This window comes from Pundamilia nyererei, unplaced genomic scaffold (genome assembly GCF_000239375.1).
Source record: "Pundamilia nyererei isolate P.nyererei 1_Seehausen unplaced genomic scaffold, PunNye1.0 scaffold00122, whole genome shotgun sequence".
Classification (NCBI taxonomy): Eukaryota; Metazoa; Chordata; class Actinopteri; order Cichliformes; family Cichlidae; genus Pundamilia; species Pundamilia nyererei.
Genome location: NW_005187523.1, coordinates 819,291 through 829,736, shown reverse-complemented (window position 1 = coordinate 829,736; position 10,446 = coordinate 819,291). Strand labels below are relative to the sequence as shown.

Below are 10,446 nucleotides of genomic sequence, written 5' to 3'. Positions count from 1 at the left end.
TGAGACTTACTTGAGACTTGCAAAACAATGACTTGGTCCCACCTCTGCCTCTCACTTCCGCACTTCTCGTACGCACCGTACGTAGTACGCGTAGTGCGCGTACTTCAAGCGTGCGGTCTCCAGGGACACAGCCCCTGAATTGAGATACAGCCGCAGTCGCGTCTGCGTGCGTAGTCGTCACGTGACTCGTTGACGTGGCAGACAAGTCCAATGACGTAAATGCCTTTTATCGGTCTGCTTGACTGTCTTGCACAGACCTCCAGGAGGCAGGACGGAGCAGAGCAGCGCTGCATTCCATCCAATCACATGAAGAAGCCACAGTGACGCCTTTAAGAACCAGAAATATGTTCGCTTTGACAGTTACAATCATATAATCATATCTTTTTCTTCTCCTCGAGATTGTTTTTGTTACATTACCGCATGTAACCTGTCAAAATGTCCTAAAATAATGAATACTGAACGGAGTCTTTTGTGGGGATAACAGTGTGCCTTTATTTTCGCGTTACAGTACAAACAATAGCTGATAACTCGTACTGACATCACAGCGACCCCGTAACAACCTGAAACGTTCAAGTTACGTTATTTCATTCAGTTTCAATTATCAGCGAACATATACATGACCACAGCAACTTTTACCGACTGTCAACATTTACCGAATGTGTTATCCTTGATTGAAGCTCTGTACATTACAAGGTGTACACGAACGCAGCACTGAACTTCAGCAACTGTCATGGCGTCTTCCTTGAAGGGGGTTTGGTACTGGAGAAAGTAGCTGCTGTCACTTACCAGTTTCTCCGTATTAAAGCGCAGCTGACGTGGACTGAAGAGTTTTGGGGCGCCGGTAGTTAAAATGGGGACCGTCCATGCTAAGGTAAAGCTTATTTCATCCTAACCTTTAGGTGCATTTTATATCATGACCTCCCTGCCCAGTGAATGCTGCAGGCTACAGAGTCACCAGCATGTGTACTTCACGTACTGTCACACGCAGTTAGAAAATGACCAACAACAATAAAAAGCGACGCGTCAAACTGGTTGATTGCTCTTGTTGATTAAACTGTTACACTTTGCCTTTAGCTCACGTAACGAGGCGAAACGCAGGTTTTTCTCCGCTGGTTTGTCACCACGTTTTAGATAAAACTCCTGGTTATAGTGATTATATTTTAGGGACATTTGCGCCTTCGAGTATTTAAAGGAAAACACTAAAAAATTCACACCTGTGTGAACATTATTTTCCAGTACTTGCCCAGACCAGTATTGTCATTCATTTGTCATGTCCCGCACGTATTTACTGCGTGTCAGGACTCCTGTCTTTGCTAGTACTCCACGTCCAGCGACTTTCACCGGCATCAGACACTCCTTCCTGAAGCTCCACCCACTGACCCTCTTGGCCTTTGTTTTCCAGCTGGTTTTTAAAGGTGCCATACGAAGGGTTTTTTCCAATTTGAGACTTTTTATTTCCTTCTTGTACTGTGACGTAAACCATTTCAAAATACAGCATCAGACATGGAAAAATAGCAAATGTAACTTTTTTATGGACACTTTTTCAATTAAATATGTTGCAAAAGTCAAATTTGTTTCAGGTATGCTGTGCTTCCTTGCATTAATGCCATTTATTTGTCCTCGGTGCAGAGTGTGGATCCACTCCCAATGCATGGCCGGGACTTGGATGTCCACCCTGAAGATTTCATGGAGACTCCAGACCAAGGGCAAGACTCCAAACAGGAGATCCTTGAAAACAAAGATGTGAGTAGTTGTCATAGCAAAACATGCTAGTTGTATGTTTCTATGGTTTATTGTTTTATGTCATGCATGTTCTGCAGCTTTGGATGTTCATATTAAAAATGGCCAAGTATCAACTAAAAAGTTAAACTTTTAAGAAAGTGACCGCGATCAGCCAAAAACTCAGGCCTCAGGTTGTCCGTACAGTCACAGTTGGATGTAGCCAGCTCATTTGCTTTGTAGGGTCATCTGCTACAAGCGCAGCATGCACGTGGACAGGCAGAACGGCTCGCGAGCTGCCTGTTTGTAGGTTAGGGCTCTGTGAGGAACCACCAGAAATATGAAATGAAACTGTCAAGATGCAAACGAAGTGCAGACCTTAATTCAAGGAGCTGAACAAAATCTTTGCATTGATTGTTAAGAAGCTACAACAGTTTTATTTGTGTGAAATGTCTGGAGATGATTTCCCTGTTTCCAGTCCTGAATCTATGCTTGATAGTACGGTGCTGAGCATAGCTGTAACTAAGTGTTGTGCACCACAATAGTGCAAAGAATAATAGTAACTGTTGTGATCCTAACCAAACTCCACTTCATACAAGTGTATGAAGTGTAAACTACAGTAAGATTACCATAGTTCATAATGCAGTGTGTTGACTCAACCACAAGGTCATGCAATAGGATATGACCATCAGACACATGATTAAAAGTAGCAGTTTTTAAAAGAAAGTAAGTGTTTGGTGACGATGTGACTTTTATCCTTGATCACAGGTGGTTGTCCAGCATGTGAACATCCAGGGTCTGGGGAGAACCAAAGAGGATCTGCTTGGCTATGAGATCTCTGATGTTTTCCATGCCAAAAATCTCATTGATGTATGTCTCATAATTCTGCTTTTCATTAAGCGGTCACGGTCGTCTCAGTGAGTCTATCTGAGATCCGTAAATAACTGCAGAGGTCTTTTTTTCAGGTGATGAAAAGAGCTCATGTCGCTAGGCAGAGGCTGCTCCGCCTGGGAATCTTCAAAGACGTCGAGGTTCTGATCGACACATCTGAAGGTAACTGATTTACACCTGCAGCCCAGAACAGAGCTTTGATTTCACCTGCTGTTCTCATGTGAAGCAGAGATGGTCTGTAAAAGTGACTGCATAGTGTGGTAAACACTCAGCTGACAGAAGCATTCTTTGTTCTGATTGGACCTCAGGTACAGACGCTCTGCCCAATGGCCTGGATGTAACTTTTGAGGTGACAGAGGTCAAGAGGCTGACAGGGAGCTACAATACCATGGTTGGCAACAATGAAGGAAGCATGGTGAGAGACGCAACAGCTGGCATGTTATTTAAGCTGCATGTGTTAACAGTGATGAATAACTTGCCCAGTTTGTATTAATAAAGACACTTATCATACCTCAGAGCTGCCTGTTTGACAGAAGTGTGTTTGTGACCCTCTGTAACGTCTCTCAGGTTCTGGGTTTGAAGCTGCCCAACATGTTGGGGCGAGCTGAGAAACTTACCTTCCAGTTCTCCTATGGGACCAAGGAGACGTCCTATGGCCTGTCTTTCTTTAAGCCCCAACCCGGACATTTTGAACGCAAGTATGTGCACAAAATCCCGCCTTTTGTGTTCTTGTTCTTTCACTGTTTTTTTCAGTTGGGCTCTTTTTTTTGTTTTTTTTCCCCAAGACAGATCCTCTGTTCAGCCTTGTTCAGAAGGTTTTCAGTTTTTTGACAAATGGAGACATTATGTGATTTTTCTCATGTTCTTCCATAACTACAATCAGCTGCGTTCATATACACTTCACTCCGCTGTTAAACAGAGCAGGAATTTTTAGCACAGCTTTTCCAAACATGCTTTTATTTTGGATGCTTTGACTTTACACACAGATAAAGAATTATTTCACAAGCATCAGAAACTGTCAGGGTTAAGATTATTAGTCCTCCTGATGTTTAGAGGGGAACTGCAGTGGTTTGAATCATATCTTTGTAATAGACTCCAATTTGTTCATGCAGATTACACAATATGATTAATTATGGAGTTCCACAGGGTTCAGTGCTAGGACCGATTCTGTTTACATTATACATGCTTCCCTTAGGCAGCATCATTAGAAGACATAGCATACATTTACACTGCTATGCAGATGACACCCAGCTCTATCTGTCCATGAAGCCAGATAACACACACCAATGAGTTAAACTGCAGGAATGTCTTAAAGACATAAAGACCTGGATGGCCGCTAACTTTCTGCTTCTTAATTCAGATCAAACTGAGGTTATTGTACTCGGCCCTGAAAATCTTAGAAATATGGTATCTAAGCAGATTCTTACTCTGGATGGCATTACCTTGGCCTCCAGTAACGCTGTGAGGAACCTTGGAGTCATTTTTGACCAGGACATGTCCTTCAACGCACATATTAAACACATATGTAAGACTGCGTTCTTCCATTTGCAGCATAATACTCCCACCGCCGTGTTTCACCGTGAGGATGGTATCCATCTGGCTGCATGCCTCTGCATTCTTTCTCCCAACATAAGCAGAATCTCTGTGGCCAAAGAGCTCTAGTTTTATTTCATCTGACCAAAGGCTGTGTTTCCATTGCGCCTAGTCTTTTTCCAGCTTATCTTTAGCAAGCTTCAGTCTGGCTCGGTGGTGTCTCTTCTGCAGAAGTGGAGTTATTGATGGTCTACAGCCTCACAGTCTGTCTTCACTGATGGTACTGTCAGGCCCTTTAAGTTTGTGCAGCTTGCCCATTTGGAAGGGATTGATGCATCTACCACAGGTGTTTAACTGGACTTCACTCAATGACCAGGCAGAGCTTTTGTTTCTCTTTCCTCTTTAATCCTCTTTTCAGCCATAGATGAAAAACCAGCTGCCTCCCTTTATTTTATAGACACATCAGTTCCACACAGTCTCCCTGCTGGTGACCACTTGTTGAAGGAATTATACTGGTTTCTTTCCCCGCATGTGACAACTTCCTGTCATTCCATAGTTTGTCTTCTTTTCTTTCCCGGACAGAAAAATAGACACAAGATTAGTTCCTGGCTTGCCTACCAAGCTGTCACTGTACTTGTTGCCTCAGGGTTCACCGCCTCCTAAATTCCTGACTTGGCTAAGTCCTTCATGGTATCTGGGCAGTTGTTCTGGAGTCTGTAGATGCATTCAGCTCAATTGGATTCACTTCAATCCCAAGAAAGGCACCGAAGATTTTTACCAAAACCTTCAGTTTCATAGGTGCCTAATATTTTGTCCTGTCTGCGGTATTTGCTGTCACACACTGTTCCTCATAGTCACAGCTTGCTGTGTTTAACATGTGTTGATCATAATTATTGATAGTCCGGTACAGTCAGTGCATTGTTTGGAATTGTGCAACATGTGTGTTTTACAGAATAGCATTTTCAAAATGTGATACTAGCAGAAGGTGGCCAGTAGGTGTCACTGTGGCAGTGGGAGTCGGACTGGTTCGAAACCTCATTACACAAATGCTTTGAGCATTTCAAACCTGGATATGTTGTAATTGTTTTGCACCTTTTGTGCAGTTTGAAGGCTGAGGTTAGAGAATCATGCTGATGCAAAACTGTCTGTCCTGTCTGGTTCCCCCATTAAAATCCATTCGTACTGTACAGTGGCTTCTTTAAGATGTGGTGATCTATAAATATACATAAAAGTTTGTACTTATAGTCTGTACCCACCCCTCCATCGAACTACCATATGCTACACAAAGGCTCTCTGTAATATGAAGAAATTGTCCTAGGACTGGGTGGGGAACTCCAGGCCTCGAGGGCCGGTGTCCTGCAGGTCTTAGATGTGTCCTTGATCCAACACAGCTGATTCAAATGGCTAAATGACCTCGTCAACATGTCTTCTCCAGAGGCCTGGTGATTAACTAGTCATGTGATTCAGGTGTGTTGACCCAGGGTGAGATCTAAATCCTGCAGGACACCGGCCCTCGAGGCCTGGAGTTTCCACCCTGTCCTAAAAGTTGATGTATGAAAAGTAATTCATGGTCATTTGTTGTACTTGTCAGTCTCTGCGAGGTTATAGACACAATGAGCCTTCAGCGTTACTTATCATAGTGGAACAGCTAATCATGTAGACCTTGCAGTACCAGAGTTTTTCCTTACTGGAGTTCTTTGTTTTTTCCACCATTTCCCCCAAACAGGTTTCAGCCACAGCCAAAGGAAAATCACCTGGAGTTAGTTTAATGAGGATCTCACAAAGCTCTGTGGCATTTTCTGACAGCAGTCGTTCTTCTGATTTGTCATTTAACTTGTTTCTTACGCATTCATCTACCAATAGGCATCTATATGTTGAAATATGTGCCGTTGTCTGTTTCAGCCTCACCCTCAACATGTACAAAGTGACGGGCCAGTTTCCATGGAGCTCCTTGAAAGAGACTGACAGAGGCGTATCTGCAGAACTGAATGTCAGTGGAAACGATATTAAAAATGATGACAGTTACTGGGAGAGGGAAGGAGTAACATTTGTGTCTCTCTGCAGTTTCCTCTTGGCGTGACCAACCACACGCTGAAGTGGGAGGGTGTATGGAGGGAGCTGGGCTGCCTGGCGCGCAGCGCTTCCTTTGCTGTGCGAGAGCAGAGTGGACACTCACTGAAGTCTGCTCTCTCTGTATGCCACTGAATTATTCCGGTTCCTTTCAACATGTGCTTTATTATCATGTCGTGAGAGTTATTGATTATTGATGATTGCACCAGTTCAGCAGGTCTCCTGTTGGTTTTGTTTGCAGCACACTGTGTCAGTTGATTCAAGGAACTCTGCCATCTTTCCCAGCAGAGGTGCCTTACTTCGCATCAACCAGGTAAGTGTGCGCACATAAGTACACTCGTAAACGTCTGTCTGCCACACTTTTGGCTCTTGACATTAGGTTTGAAAAAGTAGCAATCCCCACATTTGCCTCACCTGACCTCTGAGAGATACGTCGGGTACGATGGACAGACAGGCCGTATAGGGAAAAATGGGCGTTTCTTCCAGGTCTAAAGGCGTTGCCACAGTGGGTGTGCCTTAGACCTGAGTACAGGTTTTATGAGAAAATGAGCCTTCGCTGATAAGTCACTAGATTCAAGTCTTCCTAAATATAACACCGTGGTCCTTTTTCACTCCAATCTTCCCCCAAAGGATCTTTATACACATGAGCCTGAACTCTGTTCTTGAATAAAAAAGTAAACTTTTAGCTGTGAGATTTTTTTTACTACTCTTCCACTGAATGATATTGTTACCAACATCAAAATCAGAATGATCAGTAGGTGTGTTGCAGGATTGTAACCGAGTGTGTTTGCATGTGTAGGAGCTGGCTGGATACACTGGAGGAGACGCCAGCTTCCTGAAGGAGGATTTTGAGCTGCAGCTCAACAGACGGCTCTTCTGGGATTCTGTAAGAGTGAAATAAGTCACACATGACCCGTTCAGTATGATTCTGTAATAATATCTGTGTTATGGAGGGTTTCACTTGGTCATTTTATACTTGATTACTCAGGCTGTGTGTATGTCAGCCAACCAGCAGGGGACGAAAGAGTTGGTTGCTAAACTAAATGTGATGTGTATAAGAAACGTTTTATGTCCGCTCAGGTTTTGTCTGCCTCTCTGTGGGGTGGGATGCTGTATCCCATTGGAGGACAGCCGTCCTGCATAGCTGACAGGTATGCCTGATTTCTCCAAGAGCTGATGTCTGACTTTGACTCACCAGCACTGCTACAGTAGATCAGCAAGTAAACTGAGCTTTCTGAGCAGTCAGTTACTCCAAATGAAATATAATAAAGCTGATTTATTGTGAGTTTGGTATGAAGGAGGACAATTATTTTTATAATTTGTCTTTTAGACTTTTGTACTTACCAGTAGAACTGCTTTCCTACGGCTTTCTTTACCCAGTTTTTGTCATTTTGTCATCAAACTGTCGCCTGATGGTGAAGTCATTTTGTATTTTGTCCAGGTTTTACCTTGGAGGCCCAACTAGTGTACGAGGATTTGGGATGTACAGCATCGGGCCACAGAGTGAAGGTAAAGTCCATTGTGACATCGATAACAGACATCACCAAGTGTTCTGTCACAAATGTTTGAACACCTGAGAAAGAGCGGTCTGCAAACTGTGAGCTGTTTTTCTGTCACGAGGCTTACGTTAGTTAAATTGTAATGCGGTACGTCTGTGTTACATTGTTTCCAAATGATGTGACAGCCTGAACCAGACGGATACATAGGAATCAGTCCGTTTACCAAAAGGTACAGGTTTGTAACTCTGTGCTGTCTGAATGTGGATGGACTCCCATGCAGCATATTAACAAGCAGTACAAATACAGAGCAGATAGCTCAGTAGGTAGAGTGGTTGCCCCATGATCGGAAGGTCGGGGGTTCGACTCTACTGAACAGCTACCCTGAGGAACCCCTGAGCACCTACACACTGCTCCCCGGGCGCTGCATTGGTGGCTGCCCACTGCTTCACTGGGCGAATCCCTACGGGGACTAACACATACACATTAGAGCTTAGCAGCACAGAAGAACAAAGTGGCCCCATTGTTAATGTAATTGTTCACTGTGGTTCCTCTGTGTGTTCTAGGTGACTACCTGGGTGGAGAAGCATACTGGGCAGGTGGTCTGCACCTCTACACTCCTCTACCATTCAGACCAGGCAAGGGAGGCTTTGGAGACCTTTTTAGAACACATTTCTTTCTCAACGCAGGAAATCTCTGCAACCTCAGCTATGGTGGGTGAACACTGTCGTCTGTGAGATTCAGCTTTTTCTTTTTGCCCCTCTGTCTTTGATTCGTTTGCCTGTTTGTGGCTCTTTCACAGTAAGATATAATAAGTTCGTTTCCATCTGGGCTTCGTGACAGTTTTTATTTACACTTTTTTGAGGAACGTTTTTTCTCAACCAGCTGTTACTGTTTAACAGAAATGATGCCATGAATCTGTAGCGTGCAAGTTGTGCTGCATCATTGTTCCATGTTATGTTGTGCAGGTGACGGTCCACGAGCACACCTTCAGAAGCTAGCTGAGTGTATTCGCTGGTCGTACGGAGCGGGCATCGTACTGCGGCTTGGAAACATCGCCAGACTGGAACTCAACTACTGTGTGCCCATGGGAGTTCAGGGTGGGGACAGGTGGGGGTCCGGTGCAATATGACTACTGCATTTTACAGGGTTCAGGGTTTTTATAGATGCAACATGGGAAGGGCATGGCTAACTGGTTAGCGGTTATTGAATTTTCAAAGCGTAGGAGGACTTTCCAAAGTCAGGTGATGATGGCGTTATTGTATCAGATGGAAAATGCTGAAACTACCTCAGTGAATGGCACAAACTGGGACTACTTTCTACCTAATGTGGTAACGTAGATGTGCCGTGAGTGCAAGAACAGCCCAGCCTGCTTTCAGTGCCAGTAAGGAGTCTACAACAGCAGTGTGGTAGTGGTGGTCCTGAGGCAGTAATCAATGTTTTTATGAGAGCACAGTGCTGCACAGAAACATTAGATTCAGAGTATTGTACAGAAGAAACACGGCTGTATGTAACCTACAGATAACCTTCCAGCTCGTCCTTAACTCTGCACGTTTTTGGCTCGATATCGATACCTGACATAACTGATTTTACGTCAATAACAGACTAAAAATATAGCGTCGAGCTTCATGGTAGCAGGGTTTCTGGGAAATGTCTCGTTAAGCGTGAGAGCCTGCCTCCAGATTTCCCGACTTGTGTTTCTCGTCTCCTCTGTAGGATATGTGACGGTGTCCAGTTTGGAGCTGGAATTCGTTTCCTGTGACCTCATCTGTCTGCCGCCCCGAGTCCTCCAGTCGCTGATGTGAAGAGGGAAACGTTTTGTCATTGTCACCTGTAACTTGTCGTAGACTGTGTAACACTAGCATGGATCCTGGATAAAAATGTGCCTGACCTTGCCAAACTCTTCTTTTACATGCAACAAAATGATAGTTAGACATTTTACAGAACTCTGCTGATTGGTCAGTCAGACGCAACCTGATATAAAATGTGTTTAGCAGCTCTGTAAAATACCCAACACGGGTGAAAAAGCGTCTCAGCAGTCATTGATCGATGATTCCTCTTCCTGGTTTGTTTGCTTTTCCTTTGTTTGAGGTCAGCAGCACTGGCACCTTGTTTGTGGTAAAATAATCCAACCAAGTTGTTTCCCGTGACAACACAAAATAAAGAATTTCCAGAATGTTTAAAGATGTTCTGGGCATGCAACATGCCATCTGCTTCTCCAGGAGCATCACATGTTAATCATTTAATGTGACAGTTAAACATACACCGCACGCTCTCTCCTGAGTTGGCGTGTTTGCTCGAATTGTACTTGATGGACTGCAGTATAGAAACCAGCACTTTTTTGATCACAACGGTGGCGCGGGAAGGAAGCGAAGAGGAGCGGCGTTCCCGTGCTCATCTGTCAGACGTGCAGAGGCGGGAACCCTCCCCCGAGCAGCATCCACCAACAGTGCTCTTACCTCTTTTTGATGTTGTTCAAGCTATTCACAAATAAATCACATCTGCTCCCTGCTTTCTTCCCTCTCCCCTGTTTGGTGTCTCAAACACACACTCAGAATGGGATAAAAGTAAAAGAGGCGGGTAATCGCCCTGTTTTATACTTTTTAGTGGGTTTGTTTGAAGCTCTGATAAGAGCTGCAAATTGATACCACGGACGTGCGCCAATATTTATGCATTTGTTTAAATGTTTCTCACAGTAAACATTTTCTTCAGTAGCGCTGTCTCTCTTGACGGTTAG

The 10,446-nt window shown here is 44.1% G+C and overlaps 1 protein-coding gene across 2 annotated transcripts; it reads left to right on the top strand.

Annotated features, from left to right (window-relative positions):
• Positions 1 to 704: 704 nt before the first annotated feature.
• On the top strand, positions 705 to 10,224 carry samm50l (sorting and assembly machinery component 50 homolog, like). 2 transcript variants are annotated; one of them, XM_005742637.1, is made up of 16 exons: positions 705 to 871; positions 1,300 to 1,415; positions 1,630 to 1,743; positions 2,488 to 2,589; positions 2,685 to 2,772; positions 2,919 to 3,025; positions 3,178 to 3,308; positions 6,046 to 6,133; positions 6,208 to 6,336; positions 6,455 to 6,526; positions 7,013 to 7,099; positions 7,294 to 7,364; positions 7,655 to 7,722; positions 8,276 to 8,422; positions 8,678 to 8,819; positions 9,426 to 10,224. In XM_005742637.1, the coding sequence occupies exons 3-16, from the start codon at positions 1,648 to 1,650 to the stop codon at positions 9,469 to 9,471; spliced, it is 1,374 nt and encodes a 457-aa protein (XP_005742694.1). In that variant the 5' UTR covers positions 705 to 871; positions 1,300 to 1,415; positions 1,630 to 1,647; the 3' UTR covers positions 9,472 to 10,224. The 2 variants fall into 2 exon arrangements, with proteins under 2 accessions (XP_005742694.1, XP_005742693.1); XM_005742636.1 differs by lacking the exon at positions 1,300 to 1,415.
• Positions 10,225 to 10,446: the final 222 nt, after the last annotated feature.